The 22380-nt window shown below is 44.1% G+C and overlaps 1 protein-coding gene across 1 annotated transcript; it reads right to left on the bottom strand.

Moving 5' to 3' along the window:
• Positions 1-2357: 2357 nt before the first annotated feature.
• CSUI_004557 (uncharacterized protein) lies at positions 2358-21518 on the bottom strand (the record flags this gene model as incomplete). Its single annotated transcript, XM_068064745.1, has 7 exons — positions 2358-2670; positions 3606-3995; positions 4515-4771; positions 5918-6547; positions 7101-11612; positions 14389-19866; positions 20997-21518. Coding segments are annotated over 7 exons (12102 nt in total), but the record flags the coding sequence as incomplete, so codon positions are not given.
• Positions 21519-22380: the final 862 nt, after the last annotated feature.

The raw sequence follows: 22380 nt of genomic DNA, 5'->3' as shown, positions 1-22380 counted from the left end.
CTTGACCGGCCCAACGTAGAAGATTCTCTCCCAAATAAGACTGGGAGTAGTGCGGCTATAGGCCGCCTTAGGTGACGCTCGCACCCGCGCTCTATCAGAAGACCGCCTCGACATCTGAGAGTCTTTCAGGGTCAGGCAATAACCTAACAATCGCCGGGGCTCACAGGGGTTAGACCAGGGGCTTCTGAAGCATCGCAAGGACGACCCTCCGCTTGCCCTCCACAAAGAAAGCTTCCTGACGTATTACATGGAGAAGGAATTCATCCGACGACTTCCGTTGGCCAACTCTCGCGCGTCCGCAACCCGACCTCGATGACCGAGGCAGCTATCTATGTGAATCCACGGCGCAGCGGTTTCAGTAGGCACAAAGCGTCCTTTTCTCTTGCTTTGTCGTTGCATATCCTGTTCTGCTGATTGTCAGTTTCAGTCTCGTAGCGAAGTGACTTCGCGGGGCTGGATGGCGTGTCTCTGCATTCAGTCGACTGAAGCCGTGACGTTGACGATTCCCCGTTTTCCACCTTCGAACGATCAGGGACGCACACGACTCGCCGGACGGCGCCTGTTCCGGTGAGAAACCTCAACAAAATCGGAGTCTGCTGAGCCGAATCCCGGCAAGGGCTCCTCCACTACGGCCGGCAGCAGTGACGCAAGACCGCTCGGAGTTCTGAGGGCTGATGTCCCCCGACACAACATAGTCGAACAGTGTTCTGGTAGTCGTAGTAAGTGTCAGGCCAGCGGAGGAGTCGAAAGACTCACGGGGGCTGCACCCAGGAGTAGGGACTGGTGGAGGAAGAGCAAAGCAGAGAAGAATGCTTTTCGGAGGTGCCCTCCCCTTGATCTACTCCAACGCAACACAGTCGATCGCTGTCCTAGTTGTCATTTGAGTGAATGCTCTTACGGAGAGGCAGCCTCGCAAACAACAGCTGTTAGGGTTTTCTGGCTGCGACTGCCAGAACAGCGATCGCATATGCTGCATGACTCTCGGCGACTCCGAGAGTCACCGCTACTGGCCGTACCGGAGCAGCCTGACGAGAAAGTTGTGTCTTCGGAACTCTCGCTGCTCGGCTACGTAACGAGAATCAAGACGCTGCTAGACCAGGACAGTTCCTACACTCCAGAGCACCATGCTTGTCTCGTCAGACGCCTCAGCCGACCGTGCCAGACATCCCATGATGCACGGCTAGCTAGCCGGAGTAGCCGGCGTCCAGCACGTGCCCGGGTGGGTGTGTGTGTGTCTCAACCTCCTCATCAGCTACCTATGCTACCTCAGATACCTCCTCGTCCAGTGACTTTCTCCGACAATCTGCTTGCAGCCATCATAACCGGAAATGACTAGTGTAGCATTCCTGTGCTGGGACGGATCGGAACAAACCAAGCAAGCAAGATTTGCTTGCTATTACTGTTTCTGGGTAATCCGAGGTGCTCGCAGAGTAGCTCGTCCGTTTGGCTTTCCTACTTCCCCTCTTGTCAGTGCTGTGCCGTGATGTACGGCGGATTGGACATGCTCGAGCTGCCAAAGACAATCTGAGTTCGAAAGTGGTAAATGACTGATGATGACCGTAGCATAACGATCTGTGGTGACATGGGCTGCTCTATCACAGCGGCACCCGGGCGACTTGATGTTCACGGGTGGGGATGGGGTGCCACTGCTTCGTTCGACTGTTGGCTAGACAGTTATGCGGCTAGAGGGAAGTCTAAGAGATTGAATCTCTCCATCCATCCGGTGAAAGACAACCAACAAACGAACCGAAGAAAGGACAACAGACACGAAAAGCAGCCAGCGTCACTCCGAAGTTCTGTGGACGGATACCGTACTCCTTTCTATTGATTTCCTATATCATACCTTGATCTTTTTTAACTCGTAGAAAAAGTCAAAGTGCTATATAATGCATTTCAGACCATACTAGTTAACTTATACGTACGTGATTACAAAGCTTTTCATCTCTTCGCCTATCTCTGTCTACATGTGTATCTTCTATCTACCTTGTCTGTATCTTTCCAAGAAAACCTTCGCTTCTTGTTCCTTCTCTCTCCACTTCACGTCTCTGCGGTGAGGTCTTATCCACTTGTAGTCTCTCTCTTGGCGTAGACGATAAGCTACGGTCAAACTACGTTCATACTGCACTTTGGGAATGTGGAGGTACGATACAACAGCACTCCGGGTATTACCACATGACGTAAGTCAAACAGAAAGACTCGAGTTTTCTTGTTCACTCCTTCTGTCTGTTCTTTTTGCTTTCTACTTCTTCTTATCCTGAGTTTCGCTGCCCTTGCTCATCAAGGCCTCTCCATGAGTGGCTAGAACGGATTCTTAGGAATACAAGAGATATCACTTGCTCCAAGACAACTTGCTTACAACTGTCTTCTTGAACCGCTCCCATCATCCTGTCTCCTAAGCTATCATCATGTCTTCTTATGCATTCTTTCTCTCCGCTTTCCATCATCGTGTTCTCTCCCCTCGTTGACTTCTTTTCCTCTTTCAAAACCTCTTCGGTACCTTGTCTCGATTCTTCTTCTCCTCTTTCTTTTCCCGCACGAGTAAAGTTTCCGAGGGAAAGGGAAGAAGAAGAAGCGGAGAAGGAGACCGGAAGGGACGACCAGGAGCTTGGAATGAAAGAAGAGACAAGAGGCTTAAGAACATGATGGTACAATCGATGATGCAGCCACATCCTGTATACAACCATACAGGCGCAAGTCCACCAGCAGCAGCAGAGAACAGGAAAAAGAATAGTCACACCTTGACGCAAAACCCTCAGGTCTAACGAAATGCCTCTACAGAAAGGAGCAATGACATGCCAGGTCTTCGCCGTTACTAGTCTCACGGTGATTCCCTTTGAGCTTCTTCATACGTTCATGTCTACATCACTTAATCTCAAACAGCTAACTGTGTCTACCCCCACTGTTCCCCTCCGCTCCCGGCTGTTACACTATAAGCCGTGAGGGCAATCTGATGATGTAAAACCTGGCGATGAGGGGCCTTCTCGAACTCTTCATTCTTCTCTCTTCATTCTCGTTTGAAGAAAAAGAGGTGGAGGAGAAGTGTCCAGGTGTATACACAGAGTTTACTATCAATAAAGCGAGAATGTGTTCCCTCCTGAGAGCGGAGCAGACGTCGCCGGAATATAAAGAGATACCTCCGTGCTCATTAAGACCCCACATACATATACATACAGACATGCATTTCCATAAAACAAGGGAATCGGAACCACCCCCGGCTCCTAACCTTACATAATGTGCGTGGGTTCGTATGAACGCACGACTCACACATAAGGGTCGTAGACATACGTATGTATGAATATGTATGTACGAGTACGTATATACGTAGGTATGTATGTATCGTAGGCTATATATACGGGTATAGTCACGTGGATGTGTCTGTACACATGTATACACATATGTATTTATGCACTGATGTACACGTATGCTTATGCGCACGACAGTGCTGTGGAGCTAGAGACCCCTGATGAATCTCCATCAAAAAAGCAGAACGGCGCGAATTGACTTCTAATCTTTCCCTTCTAGAAAACACAACAGTCAACTTCGTCCTGACCCAACAGGAAGACTGAGCAGCTTCTCCTCGAGTCTCTTTCTTTCCTACAACTGACCGTGTCTCATTTGCATGCACTGCACACATCTCCATCAATAGGCCGTTTGCCAAAGGAAGGAGAGGGCAGGGATAGGGATCTCGACAGTCACAAAGATGGGAAGCAGAGCCAGGCAACTCGCCTCTCTCTCTCCTCTTCCTGCAGCACGTATGAAGATCGCTGTTCTCTAAGTGAGTAATAGAAGAACAAGAAGGGAGAGGGGAAGATGAAGAAGAGACAGAGGGGGTGGAAACAGGGAGAGAAGAAGAGGGACTGGTATGGAGAGTAGGGACAGAAGTGGTAGTAGGTTTACAGTCGCTATCATTCCATCGAGATGAGGATGCCCAAGGTTTATCAAGAGCTAACAGCATGCGCTTGACAACCTCCCCTTCGCCTGCTCGTAGAGCATTCCTGTAAATGACATACAAGAGGCGTAACAGTGTACATACAGTCGGCGAATCAAGTGCAAAGAAATAAGACGAGATGACCAGCACAGTTTTCCTCATCTATATATATCTATGGATATCATACATGGGTATCTATCTGCACCCACAACACACGCCAAACATGTCCATATGACTGAAGGTCGAGTTGAATATCTAGCCAGCCATGTCTATATCCAACCAGCATACCCGCAGGTATTCACATACATACCCATATGGAACAGCGAGAATACAGGATGTACGCACGTCTATCGTTATACATATTATCCATAGACAGATATACATACATAGATACATCACAGATATGTACACACCGATAGATACACACACATACATGTACATCCATTCACACACGGTACATATGTCTATCCTTACAGCTCCATCGTTTCTAGATTGATTAGTCGCGACGTACATGCCTCCATTTCATTCCATCAATCCACTCATAGTATCCCCCCTACTACCTGTGCATGCACACAGACATCCTTACCGCAGTTGCTTTTTAGTGGCTCGTTCTCCTGATCCGCCACGGCGCCCTTTATTCGGAGAAGAGAGCGACCGGCTGTTAGCTGCCTGTCTCTGGTGGTGCATGAGGAAGGAAAGAGAAGAAGACAAAAACCCGTTACAAGATGATAAAGATAGCGGGGCTTCTGTCGCAGTGAGGTGATCCAACTGAGATAAGACAGTCGATCTATTCGGCAGTGACGTGATCTTCATCGTCAAAGAATCGAGAGCTTGACGAAGTACCTGAAAGATAAAGATAAGAAACAAAAAAGAGAGATTCGAAGTCAAGATAGAGCATATGACTTCTCTCTCTAAGACCTTTGTTTGAAGGATGAGAAGGCGGAGACAATGGAAGGAAGATTAGAGAGAAGTCACCGAGACCTAATCAACAGCTCAGAAAGAGAGAATGAGAGAGTTAGAAATACTTCATCTTCGCCTTTAATTTCTTTCAACGAAGTAGAGAAGGGAATGTGGAAGTGAAGAGGATATTTTAGGGGGATGTATTGAAGAACGAAAAGCATTCTCATCTGTTTCTGAACCAGTTGAAGATAGATGTACATCAGCAGTATGTATATATACACATGCATACAGAGAGGGACACACGTGGAAGGTCCATCACCATGCAGAGAGTTAGCTTCTCTTCGACAATAGCAGAAACACGGCATATACATAGCTATACACATGTGGATAGAGATAGATCCTACGGAAAGATGTAGATAGATACAGACAGAGACCGATGATGAAGATAGAGGCGCCAATAGGCCGAGGATTACTTGAGCATGAGTAGAGAGAGTGCTGTGTCTATCAGCTGAAGCGCGGGACGCGCTTTACAAGCCGAAAAGAATAAGAGTGGAGATAGCAGCCCGTTTTACCTGTATAGCTGCCCCTCGTAAAGAAAAAGAAAAGTATTGAGGAAGACACTTTGCTTACTATGCTAAGCTTTCTTTCTTTCTTTCTTTTCATCTCCTTCCCTTTCTCTCTCATATCAGACTCCCGAGTAGACAGATGTATCTCTCCCTCTGTCGCCACAGATGCTATCCGGCTATATTTCTTTTCTTGGCCAAACATCCGAAACGGAGAAAAGAGGAGCAGTACGAGACGGACGAAAGAAGGAGAGAAAGAGAGAGGCAAGAATAAGAGATGAGATTCTTTTCGTCACTGTGTATGTGCCCCATACATATCTAGATACATATACAAAGATAGATAGACACAAGATGCAGTAAGAAAAGCATTCCGTCTCTCTAGTAATCTTCAGAGTGCAGAATTGAGAGAAAGAGAAGTCCGGCACCAGAGTCACGCCTAAGGAACGTTCTGCAGAGCATCTCTCCCTCTCTCTCTTCTATGGCTCATTCCCATCCTATGCGAATTCGTAGACTAACAGCAGCTTACTCTAAAACTTCTTTCTGCAAAGGCAGCATCCTCTTTCGATTCCTTTTCTTCAACTTCGCCCCCTTCTTTCTTTTTCTTCTCTTCTATCTCCGCTGAGCCTTCTTGTACCGTCGTCAAGTGGCCCAACCATGTCTGCATGCTTGCACTTCTTTCTCTCTTTGTCTCTTCCTCTCTCTCTCTCGATTTTATATCTCGCGATGAAGAAGATGCAGAAGGTATGAAGCCTTTCTTAGAGCTGCCTAGGTTAACCGAAGAAGGAGAAGACAACAGAAGGTCGTTAAGAAGAGAAGAGAGAAGAGCGAACTTATGTCGAATCTGATAGATAGGACAGATATCATGAGAATAGAAGGACAGCGACGTAAGTGAAGATATCGAAGAGAGATCTATATTTGGAAAGAAAGAAGAAGAACAAGAGGAAGAAGAAGAAGAGAAGGAAGAAGAAGATGAAGAACTGGAGTGAGAGGAGAGGCCGTTCTCTTGAAGTGCAGAAGATGAAGGCGAGAAAGGAGAAGAAGAGAAAGCAGATATGGAAGGCCTGGCTTCAGAAGGTGAAAGAAAAGAAGAGGAGATGAACTGAGAGAGAAGAGAATGCAGAGAAGAATGATTCGAGAGGTACGCAAAGATAAGAAGCTGAAATAAAAAGGCAAAGAGAAACAAAGGGGAAAACCGAAAGACAGAGAGATACAGATAGATGTATCTGTCTACTGATGACGGAGAAAGGCATTGAAGGAGCAGATGTGGTCCAATTGGAATGGTGGAAAGATAGGTGGATGGAAGAGATACAGAAAGTGCGTATGTACAGATATGAAGGGCGGGGGGGATCTCTCTCGCTTGTCCAAAGAGAAATCTTAGATGCGACAGAGACAGACAAATATATCTACATACGCGTATATATGTATGTATATATATATATGTATACTTATAGAGAGAGAAAGTGGGGAATGTAAGGCAGAGGTGGTAGTGTATATGAGAGGGATGTATGCTTATCATCATGTAGGCAGAGATAGTCAGATAGAGAAAAGAGAACTGAAGATTCTCCAGGAGAGAGGAAGCTACAGATTTCCCTTTCTGGACTAGATTGAGAAAAAGATAGATCATAGTGTTAGATACCTGTTTCATATCGAAATACCTTTCAAAACTCTCCTTTCTTCATTCTTCCGTTGTGAGCTCGGGTTCTTCTTACCTGAAGAAAATCGATCTCGACAGAGACAAGCAGTCGATGTCTCATACCACCCTTCTTACAATGGCTAGCTGTAAATCCCACTATATCTCTCAAATCGATACTTTTGTCCCAGCTCTCTCCTTCTTCTTCATCCTTTAGTCCATCCTCTTCTTCTTCGACTTTTCTCTGGGAGGTCTTTCTCTTCCTCATTTTCACTTCAGGAAAGACAAGAGGAGCGTCGACTCTATATGTCGATACAGCAGGGACCATCGAGGTGAGATTCTCTAAGATTTCCGATTCATTCTTTGCATGCAGGATTCTCATCCAGTTGCTACTGTATAGACAGTCGTTTTCAAGTATCTTTCTCTTCTTTTCCAAGGCAAGACAATGGAAGAAAAGACTGGGTATATTCATTAACGTTCTCCTAGGTACTGAGAAACGTTTATGAGAAGAGACGTTCATATCTCTTTCTCTTCTCCCAGCTGGTGTGTGTTCTTCTACATGCATGTCTACTTCCCCGTCGTCTTCTCCTCTTTGGCTAGAAGAAAACGTGGGGTCTAAGGGGAAGTTTCTAGAAGAGAAGAAGAAAGGCGAAAACAAAGAGGAAGCGGGAGAAGAAGAAAAAGAAGTTGTTCTTTTCTGCTCTCCTTCTTCTTCTCCTCCATGAAGAGGAACATCGCAAGGTTCCGCTCCTCTGTATAGACACCTCCTCTCTACTCTCTTCGCTTGATATTTCTGAAGAAAGAGACGAAGAAAGACAGGAAATTCCACATCATCTTCGCCTTGGTGATCCTGTGCATCTCTTCGTCTTCTTCTTTCTTCACTAAAGGAGAGAAGCGAAAGGAGGAAGTTCATATACTCGTGAAAGACTTCAATTCTGGAGCGTAACAAGACCTTAGCGAAAACTTCTCTTCTCCTCTTATAGCTTCTGTCCATGCAACTTCCTTCTATCAGTCCTACTAAGATACCTTCTCCCGAGGTAGGCTCCTCTCTTGCTTGAAGAGAAGCCCTCCCTACATCCTCTCCTTGATCATACAGAAACCACTTTGGAATACTCTTCTGTTCTTCTTCTTCTTGAGGTTCCTCTTCTCTTTCTCTAAAAGTTTCTTTTCTATTGATCGAGAGGGCCGTATGAGGTCCCTTTCTTCTATCATCTCTCGTATAGAGAGAAGGATCGACTTCATCTTGAACATTCTTCGGAGAAGGAGAAAAAAGTCTTTCTTTCTTCTCTTTCTCCACTTCGTCATCCTTTTCTCTTTCACTCTCTTTAGACACTGACTCCCACACACTCTTTTCCTTTCGCTTTTTTCTGGAGTGTATATACACCCAAAGGTATTGCTTCTGACCATCAGAACGAGTAGGGATGTTAAGCATGTGAAGGAGAAGAGCTAATTCATCGATCTTTCTTCTTTCTCTCTCTTCTCGCTTTTCTCTTATCTGTCTCTCTGCGTCCCCGTCTTCCTCTCCTGCATCTTGCTCTTCATTTTGTCGATCTGGAGACAGAAATCGCCTTCGGTTCTCCAGCTCACTTGCATGTGAAACCTCTCTATTGTTAGAAATATGTAAAGAAGAAGAATCGAGTAGAGGGAGATCTTCTCTGACAGATGGAAGCCTAGAATGAAGAGAAGAGAGAGAAGAAGGCAACTGACTCGAGATCGAGTGAGAAAGAGATTCTCCAGAAACGTCTGTTTTAAAGACATCTCTATCAGATCTCTTCTCGGTATTATACCTAGGTTGACAACATAACATATGCTGGGTTTGAGACTGAAGTATATTGATAGCTAGATGAGGATCTATTAAAGATGAAGAAAGAAAAGGAGTAGGAGAAGAACAAGAAGATATCTCTTCTCTCTCTTCTTCATCTCTTCCTCTCTCCCCCATAGAAGGATTAGGCTTCTGCATGCAAATCGCAGAAGAAGAAGAAAGTCCTCTTCTATCGCTTGGTTCTTGCGGGAATACATGGCCGTCTTCTCTTAGAGAAAGAAGAGGAAAAGGAGAAGAAGAAGAGAGAGCTTTTCTCTCTCTTGGTAGAATAGATGAAGACGATACGTCTTGGCAAGATCTCTTCAACCCATCCCGGGTTGGCAAGATGAGAGACCTTCTCTCAGGTGCTACTTTATGAGATAAACTGATAAAGGCGTTAGGATTCACACTCTTCTTCTCCTCATCTCCTGCATGCTGTTCCTTAGGAATCTTCCTGAACTTCTCCTGTCCTGAGGAATGAAAAGGAAGGTTGAGGTGTAGGTCTCTTGATACGTTCCTGTCTATATCTCGTCTTGTAGAAAGAGAGAAAGAAGAACATGACGAAGAGACAGAAGAAGATGAAGATGAGAAAGAATGAGGAGGAGTTCTTTTCAAGGTCTCTAGATTCTTCTTCACATCGACAAAAGGAAGTAAAAGCTGATATAAGTTCTCGAGAGTCCTCTCTGGATAAGAGCGATAAAGAGAAGAGAACGTCTTGACGTCTCTTCTCCTAGGTCTATCATTCAATTCTCTCCACGTCGCTTGACTCTTCATATCTTCAGAGAGATCACCCTCCATACTCATACTGTCAACTCCTCTTATCTTTCTCAGACCTATTTCATTCTTGCTCTTCTTCATCTTCTCTTCTCCCTTCTGTGTTGTTTCCTTCTCTATGGAAGGAAAACCACTGCCTGCCCTCTCCTTATTCTCCCCTCTCTCTTCTTTCTCTTCTTGTTCTTCTTCTTTTTGTATCCACTCTCGTCTCTCCGTCTGAAGAAGATCGAAGACACCTGCTGGTGTGTCTCTTCTTGAGAAGTTCTCTACCTTCCACATCTCTAGGAGAAGAAAATCCTCTTTCAAGCTTTGCTGACGCGGCAAGATATCGAACCACCCCCATGAATCTGAAGATACAGAAAAAGAAGAAGATGACTTTGTTGAAGGTATAGAAGCATGTCGGCTCGATGGAGAAGATCTCAAGGCATCTTTCTCAGGTGAGATACGGAGAGAAGTTGGCGAAGAGGATGTATTTGGAATGTGTTTCACATATTGATCGAAGCGTTGTAGAGGTAAAGGTCGATGAGGTAAGAGACGGCCTATATTCGAATCCCACTGATGTATAAGAGGAAGAAAAAGTCTAGCAACGAATCTCGCCGGTAGAAGAGGACATACGGAAGTAAGAGATAGAGACACCTGACGCATGCAATCCTCCTTGTTTGAAAGGAAGAAGCCCCTCGTAGAAGGAATGTAACTGTCTTTATGTAATAGACAAGAGATCGAAGAATCTGAAGAGAGAGAGGATGAAGAAGATAAAGATAAGACAGATGAAGATAGAGATGAAAAAAGAGACGGCGATAGAGACGAAGATAGGCATGGAGACGGAGATGGAGATGGTAGAGGGAGATATCCTTTATGTTTACACTGAGGCGATTGTTTCTCTTCGACAGGAGGAGAAGTTGCGTCGCTGTCTAAGAGAAGAAGAAAATCTTCTGAGAGAAGTATCGTGTCATCAGTATCGTTCTTCTCTCTCTCTTCGTGACTTAAGGAAGGTAAGGTCTTCGATGAAGAAGAAGAAGATGAGAATGCCTGTTGTTGAGAAGTCCCCACAGTGGATAGATTTCTAGAGGAACTCGATGGAACTGCTTGACAGAGAAGAACATGCTTCTTTTCTTGAGTCGGATTGATCTCTTTTCTTCTGTCTCCTTGTTCTCCTTGAAGTCTAGGAGACTTAAGAAGAGAAGATGAATGAGGAAAGACGGAAGAACGAGACAGAGAAGAAGAAGAAGAATCGGAATTTGACGAAGAAGGACCGGACGGTGAGATCTGCAGGGGTGCTTTTGGTAGTCTAGGCATTGGACTCGAGGAAGATCCGGTATAGAGTGATACTTTTTGGGGTGTATGTACACCCGGATGTGTTCCACTCTTCTTGTCATGACATGAAGGAGAAGGAAGAGATATGAAAGTAACATTCTCTAAAAGCTCCGAGAAAGTCTGATGTAGGAGATATACACGATAAAAACCAAAGAGATGGCGACAAAAGGGTGACACCGGATCTAAACGGATTAACAATTCATAGAGGATCTGTTCTTCTTCTTCTTCCTCTTCCTCTTCTTCTCTTGTTCTTTCTTCTTCTTCTACATCATAGAGTGTCCCTGTGAAAGAGAAGCTCTGTAGACTTCTCTTCTCACGCAAAACGTCAAGAATCGTCATAGCAGCTGAAGCTACAGCTTCATCTCTTCTTTTCTCATGTGTTAGGAGATCTATGTCATTTCGCACTAGGCCTTCACTCCTGCGTAAAGAGGAACCTAAAGCTGCAGATGACGCAGTGTCGATACCGTTCTGATGTGAGGGGAAGAAGGCAAAGGAAGAAGAAGAAGGAAGAGAAGAAGAACAAGAGACATTCGGATAAACTTTAGAAGGGAGAGTAGATAGACTAGAAGAAGAGATGAAGCCTCCTTCATTCTGGAGATGTGAGAGAAGAATCGACTTCAAATCTGACGGCCTAAGCAAGTCAAGCGATCGCATGCACCCCCCTTCACCTCCTCCGCCTCTACACATCGCCAAAATCTCACGCTGAAAAGAAAAAGAAAAAGGCAACAAAGAAAAATCACTTCACGTATACAGAGAGAGCCTTCATATACATATATATATATATATGTGTATATGTATACATCATATACGAATAGGTGTGTACATTATTGAGTATATATATGTATATACAATTATACTCAGCTTCTTATCACTATGTATATACACCCATACCATACATATATGACCGCTGAGATATGTATATATCTAGTGAGATAGTATACGTGTACATGCTTCCTTTATACATTATCAGATGTGAATATACATATGTATACGAGAGGTGTATAGATGAGTAAGCCGAGGAGAGAGGAATAAAGAAGAAGAAGAAGCTGGACATGCGTCTACATTGAGAGAAAGTGGTGAAAAGGCCGAGAGTTCTGTCGTCCCTACAATTCCACGGTCTAGAGAAAAGAGAAGAAAAGTATTCATCTGGTTACCACACTCTAAACTAATCTCCAGATCAAAGAAGGAGAGGTCGCCCCAGCTCTAATCTATCTATTTAGAGCACCTACGCACGTGAAAAGCCATGTATACATACCATCTACCTATATATGTATATACTCGATACACCATAAACATGTGTACGTACCTACAGGTAGTATATATAGATAGAGAGACATGTATACACCTGCACTTGTACCTATATCTATGTATATACATGAGTGTATACTTAATGTGCCTATAAGAAGTGAGAGACAAGATATGAAGAAAAGTTAGGATGGGATTGCGGCGGCCTGAGGCGAGCTGAATAGAGAGATAGAACCGTGATACGAAAGCAGAGAGAAAGTAAGAGAGAGAGACAGAGAGATGGACACGATGAATGATAAAGACAGGAAGAGCGGAAAAGAAATAGATAAATAGAGAGAGACTGGGATTCTGAGTTCACAGGGACTTTCTGTGATAGTGTTGTTAAGAGAAGAAAAGAGGTCCCTTGATAGAATTGCATACTATGTGAAGTCTATCGCTTCTTTATCTCTGCAGTCTATATGTCAGGCTCGATATAGGGATGCCACAGCAGCTATCTTGATTCTCCCTTTCTTTCTTTGTGGTCGCTCTCTCTCTCTTGCATAGCTAAGACTGAACGATAGCGGAAGAAGAAAGAGACACAGAGAATCAATCTAGAGCCTCGCTACGGTAGGAGCCGCGAAGGTAGAAGGAGCTGTACATACACTCCAGAGAAGGAGGCCTCGACTACAGGGACATCAGGAAGAAGAATGAGAAAAGGCAAGACAAACATACTATCCCCAAAGGAGAAAGAACTCGAGGCAAGAAGGAACCGACGTAGGGAGAGAGAGATAGAGACAGCAAGCAGAGATAGATAGACTCATAGATAGATAGATAAAGGTAGAGAGAAATCAAGAGAGAGAGAGAGACCGACCTGAAGAATCGACATGAGTCGATGAAAGCGAGATTTTTGAGCTTGAAGGAAAGGAAGGTTGACTGGCAATCCTTGTCTTGTTGCTATCCGCATGAGACTAGGACCAAGTGGAACCTCGAGGTGTACATACACCTCATGAAGCCCTGGCACACGCTTCAATTGAGATCCGATCGTCTAGCGACCACATCAAAGACAAAGAGAGAGGATAGGCAGACAGAGAGTCCAATACCTACACCGCTTATCTCACAACATGAGCAGATAGATAGACTAAAGCTAAATAGATGGATAGACTATACGAAGATTGATACATAGATACATGATAGATAGGTATTTAGATATGAGATGGATGATAGATGAGAATCGACGAGAGAGAGATGCTTGAGAATAAGAGAAAGAGATTCTCACTTCGACCTCTTGAATGGACGGGATGTGTTCGTTGCCTTCCCTCTACAGTCTCCCCTTCCATTCTCTCTATGGTGTCGTAGTGTTTCTTATCAGGATAGTGACTTCGGTACTCGAGAAGATTAGAAGAAAAAAGACACGTTAAGCTTCTCTCTGTCACATCCATGAAGAAGAACCAACGTCACACTGTACATACACCTCAAACCTCCCTTGTGACCAAAGAGAAAAAGGCACTTCTTCCTTCTCTCCTTTCTCATCGTGAAAGCCAAAGTTCGAGAAGAGAGACAGAGAAAGAGAGAGAGAATGAGAGAGAAAGAGAGACTGTCCCCTGAATAGCAACTCATCACAGGCTTTCTTTCTGAAAACAAGCTAGAGACTCTTTAGTCCTAGGTACGCCTTATAGACAGATGTGTATGTATGTCTGTCTGTCTGTCTGTATGTGCATACATACACATCTAAGTAGGGAGACAGGGCTACGTGAGTGAAGGAAGTCTTCATGAGAAATTTCGCTTACTTCACATCTATGTGTCTGGCTGTTCGTCTGTTGACTAGGTAAGAGGATGGGTGGCTATATCACATGTGCATCTTTAGATATGTGTAAATATGTATATAGATATGTATAGATATGTATATAGATATGTATATAGATATACAGATATACATATGCTGAAGAAGAAGGAGGGCGGTGGAAAGAAGTTGAACCCTTCCTTTCTTTGAGATGACAGAGTAGAGAAGACACGGCAGAGAAGGAAGAAGAGAAAGACCAAGCCACAGATATAGACGTGACGAGTGAGATAGAAGGGGAACATCCGTGTGAAAGATAGAGAGATAAAGAGAGAGAGAAAGACATCTACCAGAAAGAAACGAGAATAGATCAAGGTGTACTGTAAGTAAGAGATATTCAGGCGCTAGGAAGAAGAAGAAAATGACGACAAGAGAAAAGATGGAGCAAAAGAAAGATAAGAAGAAGAATAGACCTACCATGAAAGCACATATACGTCTCCAGTTTTTCTCTGTCGCGTCTTCAATAGCTCTAGCAAGTCTCTTAATCTCCTTAACAGACGGAAGCAACCTACCAGCAGAAGATAAAGACAACATAGAAGGTTTCGCTCTGTAGTCTTTCTGCTCTTCCTGAGTCTCGAGATATCGATTCATGTGGATTGGGAGGAGCTGTAGAAGTTCCACAGCTAGCTGGGTATACTCTGTCTGTTGTCTGCCTCTTCTTTTCTCATCGTGAAAAGTAAGAAGAGAGCGAGGACGTCTCATGGTACTTTTCTTCTTTAGCAAAAGACTTGGCATTTTCTCTTCTTCCTTTCTAGGAAAGTCACGAGGATCCTCAGGAAGAGGGCCTATCTGATCTATTATTCTACACGTCTCTTCTTTCTCTCTTTCATGGTGTTCGTCCCGCGGGTTCTTCTTGCACGAGTGTAAAGACGGAAAGAGATCTCCTTCTCTCTCTTCCCGAGGAGGCGGTTGTCCTGCCGTTCTCCTCTCGCTCTCTTCTTCTTCTCCTCTCCTCGAAACAGAAACACACCCACTGTTGGATGGAGCACCTGTCACGAAGATAGGTAAAGAAGAAGAAGAAGAAAGAGAAGAAGAAGAAGAAGAAAGAGAAGAAGAAGAAAGAGAAGAAGAAGAATGGAGACCACTGATGAGAACCTGGCTTCCCCAGAGTTTTAGCAACTGCCGTTCTTCTTCTTCTTCTCCTCCATGCGAATCGACAACTGATCTTCTGTGCATTTCTTCTTCTTCTTCTTCCTCTCTTAGCCAAGATGTCTTTAGAGTTTCTCTAGCTGAGGTCACAATATGGGGTGCTCGACGTTCTAATAGAGTATGAGGTAAAGCTAAATCTGTTATGGACCATTCGGATAGGAGAGATCGAAATTCTCTCTCTTCATGCTTCTTCTTCGACTTTTCTTCTTCTTCATCTTCTATCTCCTCTTTCTCAAGACCATGTGATCTATACTTGAGTCTTCTTAGCTTCTCTTCTTCTTCTTCTTCCTCTCTTACGATCAACCTTAACCACGACTGGCGATCATTTACAAGAAGATAGCGACGCTTCGGTGTAGGGGAAGAAAAGTCTCTTGATGGATGCATAGACTTCTCTTCATTCTCTTCTCTTCCTTTAACTTCTTCTTCTCCTCCTCGTGTTCTATTCTTAGTTGTCTCTCCAGAAGAAGAGTTTTCGTCATTATGCCTCGAAAGAAGAAGGTTTCTAAGTAAATCACTGATCTTCTTTCTTTCCATCTTCTCGTCGTCTGCCTCCCTCTCTCCTTCTCTTCTTTCTTCTCTCTCACCCATCTCTTTCATTCTTCGGCGTTCTTCTTCTTCTTGTTCATATCCTCCTTCACTCCTAAAGACCTTCTCCTTCACTCTTCCTTTTCTTGTTCTTCCTTCTTCTTCTTCTTCTTTCTCTTCTCTCGTGTTATGCTTCGCTACGTCTCTACCGTCACACTGGCTCTTTTCATAGACGAGAGTCGGGGTGTGCGATACTTCCCTAGCATGCGGAGAGATAGGAAGAAGAAATGTTCCATAGAGAGGACACGTTACACATAAACCTGCAACTACAGTTACACGAGAAGAAGAAGAAAAGGATAATGAAGAAGAAGAAGAATTATGAGGAATGGAATCGACCTCGAAAGGTCTATGATGAGGATGCTTAGATTTCTCTTCTTTCGAAGGAACTCCACAAGAGACTGAAGACATCTGACTCGTCCGCATACCTAATTCATCTACCGTTTCATTTTCCCCTTCTTCATCTCTTTCTTCTTGTTCCTCTTCTTCTTCTTCTTTGACTGTATCGAGAGGAGAGAGAGAAGAGGCTCTTCTCTGGGAAAGAAAAGCTCTCAAGCCATGAGTTCTTCGGTGTGTTGCAGAAGAAGCAGAGACTCCCTCCCCTGCTGTTGCGCTCGCTACAAGACGACGGAGAGTGTGAGGAAGCTTAGGGAGTGGGGGGGGTGCCTTGTTTGAATCTCCTTCATATAAGAGACTCGCTTCATCTTCTTCTTCTTCGTTTCTTTCAGGATGGAGATCTTCCGTTCTTCTTCTTCGTCGTCGTCGACTTCTTCTTCTGTCTTTTCTTATCTTGAAGGTAAGGAGACTCACTGAGAGAAGAGGGCTTGACTTGAGGAGAGCTTCAGCAGGCGGAGGCCTACAAGGGGGAGAAGGAGAAGTAGGGGAAATAGAAGAAGAAGAAGCTCTGAGAGAAGAACACTTCTGACAAGGTGAAGAAGAAGAAGATAAAGAAAAAGAAGAAGAAGAAAGAAAGGAAGAGGAATGATGATAGAAAGAAGATGACGAAGATGAAGAGAATCTGGAGGAGGAGGAAGAAGCAGGAGAAACAGAGGAACAAGATGAACAAGAAGAGAGAGGGATGCGATTTGGAAGAGAGGCCGCCTTGAGAAGCGTATGTGAAGAAGATGAAGGGAGAGGTCTTATAACATGAGGAAGAATAAGCTCTTCCGGGATACAAAATAAAACGGATGTGAGAGACGGAAAAAGAAGAGAAGAACGAAGAAGAGGAAGAGAATGAAGAGAGGTAGGAGAGACTATCTTTTCTTCTTCTTTCTTTCTCATCTCTCCAGTGTCATAGAGAGACTGACGATAAGAAGAGGGAGGACCTGCTCTTTCATCTTGTCTATCTTCTCTCATCTTTTTGTGATCTTCTCCTTGAAGGTGAGCTATCAAGGCATAAGGATAGCCTTCTAAGACTACTCTTCTATACGCGAGATGTAAGAGAGGGGGGCCGTCCTCCTCCAGAAAGGAAGAACAAGAAGAGAAAGAAGGAGAGGAGGAGGAAGAAGAAATGCCCCTTTGATGAAATGGATCTAGTGCATGCATTGGACAAGAAGAAGACGAAGAGAAAGAAGATGATAGATACGACGATGGCGATGCTCTTGATGAAAGGCTCTGATAAAGAGAAGAGGAGAAAGAATATCCTTCTCTTTGTAGCCACTCGTGAATAATGTCCTGAAAAGCTTCAATAGAAGGCAGCAGCATCTCTTCCTTGATGGATTTCTTCTTCTTCTCCTCTACCTCTATCTGTTCACGTGCTATAGAAGGAAATAGAGCAGGTCTAGAAGAAGAAACACCTTTCTCTCTTTCATTGTCCTTCTTTCCCCCATGAAGATCTATCGCCGATTCATAGACATCTTCTCCATCTTCTTTTTCTTTCTCTCTTTTCTCTTTCGCTTGTCTGGAAGGACCTGATAGAAATTGGAGAGGGTCTCGAGGGGGGTGACGGTATGGATGTTCTTCTATAGACGAGGAGGTCTGGTCTAGATGCGAAGAGGAATGAAGAGAAGGCCTTCGAAAAGGATCAGAAGGCAACTGAGGGATTGCGCGATTGAGGGGGGAGTGAGAAGAGCTTAAGACCGCAGCACAGAAGCTACGAGACGAGGAGATATGTGACGAAGAAGAAGAGGATGAAGACGAAGAAGAAGATGAAGATAGAAACGATCGACAAGAAGAAGAAGAAGATGAAGGAAAGGTATGAGACGAAGAAAGAAAAGAAGGAGAAGAAAAAGAAGAGGAAGGAGAAAGGGAAGAACAAGGAAGAGAAGCAGAAGAATAGTATAAGGATGAAGAAGAAGAAGAGAGCATGTGAGATGTGGTAGAATTTTGAAAGGATGGTCCAGAATGGCCTCGAGTAAGTCGATCGTGAGGAGGAGGAAGAAGAAACGCCGTCTTCACTCGAGGAGGGGCAGTGGAGGCACGTCCTCCATTAACACACGGAGAAGAATAGGAAGAAAAAACACTTCGACCAGGGAGATGAACGTGCTGAACAGAAGAGGGAGAAGAAGAAGAGGAAGAAAGAGAAGAAGAGAGAGAGGAAGTAAGAGAAGAAGAGGAAGACAAAGAAGAAAGAGAAGAAGAGAGAGAAGAAGTGAGAGAGGAGGAAGAAGAAAGAGAAGAAGAGAGAGAAGAAGTGAGAGAGGAGGAAGAAGAAAGGGAAGAAGAGAAAGAAGGAGGAAGAGAGGAAGAAGAAGATGAAAGAGATGGAGAAGAAGGACGTTGCCTTTTTGAGGGATGAAGAAGAGAATGAGAGCTCTCTTCCTCTTCTTCTTCTTGCTTGGATAAGAAATCTTCTTGTAGACTAGGGGGTGATGAGGGAGATCGAGATGCAAGTAAGGCTAAGGATGCTGTAGATACACCTGGCTGTAAGTAACAGGAGGGTGCCGAGCATGCGGAGAGATGACTGCTTTGACTATGTGTCTTTTCACACTGTTTAACTAGGTATGCGTTTTCTCGATAGGGAGAACTCCTTTTCTCAAGTGTTGCTTCTGTCGAGTAATGAAGAGGAAGAGAGGTAGAAGAATGAGAAGTTGAAGTCTGAGCTGCAGTCTCTATCTTCTGGGCTTCATAAAGGCCTTCAGCGCGCCTTTCGTATCCTTCCTTACTTCTCCTACTCCCACTGCTACTGGAGAGTGTACGTACACCTGGTGAGGGGGTGGATGAGAAGAAGGAAGGTGAGAATGAAGAAGAAGACGAGAGAGAAGAAGAAGACGATGAAAGCACTGAGAGAAGATGACTCTTCTTATTGCTAACGAAAGGATTTCTATCTTCTCGAAGAGAAATAGCGGGAGAGTGGCGTGGCTCAGGAAGCGCTTCTTTTCCTTCTTTAGATGCTGTCGCTGAAAAAGAAGAAAAAGAAGATGAAGAAGAGATCTTTTCCTGCTGATTAGGTTCTAAAGAAAGTGTGGATGAAGGAGATAGAACATGTGAAGCGACGGTAGTGAGACAGGAGGCTGAAGAAGAAGGGAGAGAAGACGAAGAAGAGGAAGAGGAAGATCGATGATAAATGAGATAGGAGTTCGAAGAAGATAAAGAAGGCAACGGCTTCACATCTGTATAAGGTAGAGAAGAAGAAGAAGATGACGAAGAGACAGAAGAAGAAAAAGAAGGTGACGAAGAAGAGACAAGAGGAGAAGAAGGAAGAGATAGATTGTGTGTGTGATTTGTATGAGAGCTAGAGGAAGAGAGTGAAGAAACGAAAGGCATTGTTGCCGAGAAGAGAGTTCTCGAACACGACGTTCTTCCTAGGGTGAGAAGATCCTTCTCAGGAGACGGCGTGAAGACGCCGTCTCTAGGTTGGGAAGATGCCTTGAGAGGAGACGGGACAGCAGCAGGACATACGAGAGAAGATACAGAGCCTGAGATATGAGGGTGATGAGAAGAAGAAGAGGAAGAGAAGGAGAAGGAAGAATGAGAATGTTGAGAAGAGAAAGAAGAAGGAGGCGGGCTAGACAGAGGAGTAGAAGGAGACGACGAGGGGGAAAGACAGAAAGATCTGTCGGTCGTGGAGTTTGCTGAAGGAGCTAAAGACGTCTTTGAACGTAAGGAAGATGCCTTCACATTAGAAGAAAAAGACGCCGAAGAAGAAGAAGATGAGGAGAGAAGTAGGAACGGGGACGTAGATCCATCAGACTTCTTCTTTTTTCGAGTACGTGCTTCACGTACCTGAGAAAAGAGGGATAACAGACAAAGATAAAGCGAAGAAAAAGAAGATGATGATTATGGTGAAAACGATCCTATAGAAAGAAAGATTCTCCTTCTTAGACAGACGAGGTATCTCCTGTCAGTTCGATAATTAGAGGAAGATTCTCACACACGCAATCGTACCTAATTCACTCTCATGCATCCAAGAGCTACATCATACAAGACTACCAAAGAACGCAAGAGAAGAGAAGAGAAAGAAAGAGAGAAAGAGAGAGAGAGAGAGCACACACCTCTTCGAGTTCCTCGTAAACATATTTTCAGCAAACTGACTGTCTTCAACAGAAATTAGATGAAGCACGTGAAGTCACCTAAGTACGTCTCTCTTCTTCTTTTTCTTCTTGTTCTATTCCCTCTCTACGTCCAGATGAGCCTCTATGCCTAGATGAGATAATGAAAGGTGGCAAAGGCTGATCTGTGAAGCTTCCTGCTGCAAAACATATACACAGACGGATGGACGGGCTCGCTCTTGCTCTCTGCTTCTTCTTTTCCTTGTCACTTTCAACTCGTCGCTAATCTCTTTTTCTCTAAAGATGCGAGAGAGAGAAAGAGAGAAAAGAGAAAGAGAGACAGGCTTGAGTCTGGATGAAGGAGAAGCAGAAGGAGAAGATAAGGTGGGTGGGGGCGCAGTGAGGACAAAGACTGAAAAGAAGATGATCTTCTTCATTTCTCGAAACACATTCCTATACATACATAGATACGTACCTATGTACAAATGCACATATAGGTATACATACGCAGATGTAGATATGCTGGAGAAAGAAAGACAGAGGGACCCCTGCATCTCAAGATACATGTAGATATATACACGCATATTCAGAGATCTTTGCATATACATATCGAGGCATTCCTCCTCATTATCTTCCTCATTTCTCCTATCTACGTCTCCATACACAAGCTCTCCTCTCTCTCTCTCTCCATATAAACAACGTGCTTTCACTGACGTACCTGTATATCTATGTAACTCTAGAAAGGTGTCTGCAGAAGCACGATGACTGCGAGACTTCTAATGCCTCTCTAGTTAGGCAGAAGGAGCTGAACTTTTTCCCTTCATAGATGTGTTGTTTATCTATGTGTGTGTAGGTGTGGCTTACATCCTTCATCGCTTTCTGTCTGGCTTGTACGAAGAGCCTTCCTGTCAGTTGCGAGGCAGCTAAGCCAGCGTGAAAGAATAATGTAGAAGATGATCGAGGAGGTCCCCCTTGAGCTTCCCTCCTTCTTTCGTCTTGACCGTTGTTTCTCTCCTCTTTCATCTTGACTGTGCCCATTCGCTGTAGAGTGAATGCCCTTCTCTGAGAGACGAGGGTGCCCTTTGGTTTACTTTCTTCTTGTTCTTCTTTAGTTGCTGATGGATCACCAGGAGCATGCAAATGATTCTTCGGTAATCGAGAGGAAGCAGAAGAAGAAGAGATAGAAGGAGAAGGAAAGATGACGCTATTTTGCTTCAGTCTTCTCCTTAAGACCTTCTCAACTCTCACATGCCCTACAGACAGGAGTTGTTGAGGTGTACATACACCTAACTGATCATGAAGAAGTTTCGCTATAGAAGGCGTCACATCTGGTAGTTCAAGAATAGGAGTGAGATGAGGGCTTAAACCACTGTTCTCTAAGCGAGTCTAGAAAGAGGAAAAAAGAAAGAAAGAAAGAAAGAGAAAGAAAGAAAAGAGAAAGAAAAGAAGACTAACACTGAGGAGAAGAAGACAATCTGGAGCCATCGTCAAAACAGAAAGAGAAACACATAAGATACAACGAGAAAGAAGAAAGAGAAAGAAGAAGAAAAGAGAGAGATTTAGAAAAGCCGGGTGTCTGTTAAAAAGACATTTGACAGTTTCTTCTTTCATTCCTTCATACATGGACTTGTTCTCTTTATGTATAGAAATCACGACTTTCTACTCTCTCTACCCAATCCAGAGAAGCGCTGGTAGGGAATAGATCTCTATCTCTGCTTAGATACATAAATATCCTTAGGACAGTTGGACAGAAAGAAAGATAGTTGAATAGATTGAAGATAGATAGAGCTGGTAACGGTACAGAGATCGATCAACGATGGATGGATCTTTCGAAGATACGGAGGAGATAGACTGGAGACACACACACGCAGAGACAGACAGCCAGATAGGGAAAGTATTTTATACCTATGCCCTTGATAGAGATCATATACATAGATGTGGAACTACCAAGACAGTATTCTATATGAATCTCTCGCTATTTGTAAGTGTGCATTATATACATATAGAGATGAGATGGTTGAAACATAGCTTAAGTAGGACCGTGCTCGTGATCATATGCTAATATCGAGAGTGACGTGTGGGAATGTATGGGAATGCCTCTGAAGGTTTAAGAGAGGCTTAGTGATGTGTAGAGATCTTATCCTTACAGATAATAGGAACTCTCTTTCCTATCTAGAGAATCTCTTCCTTCTCTCTTTTCTCTTCAAGAAATTCTACAAAGATACTTCACTCCCTCTCTCTCTTTCTC

The sequence above is a fragment of the Cystoisospora suis genome, assembly GCF_002600585.1.
Source record: "Cystoisospora suis strain Wien I chromosome Unknown contig_2147, whole genome shotgun sequence".
NCBI lineage: Eukaryota > Apicomplexa > Conoidasida > Eucoccidiorida > Sarcocystidae > Cystoisospora > Cystoisospora suis.
Note: the sequence above shows the minus strand (reverse complement) of the source record. Positions and strands in the feature narration are given on the sequence as shown.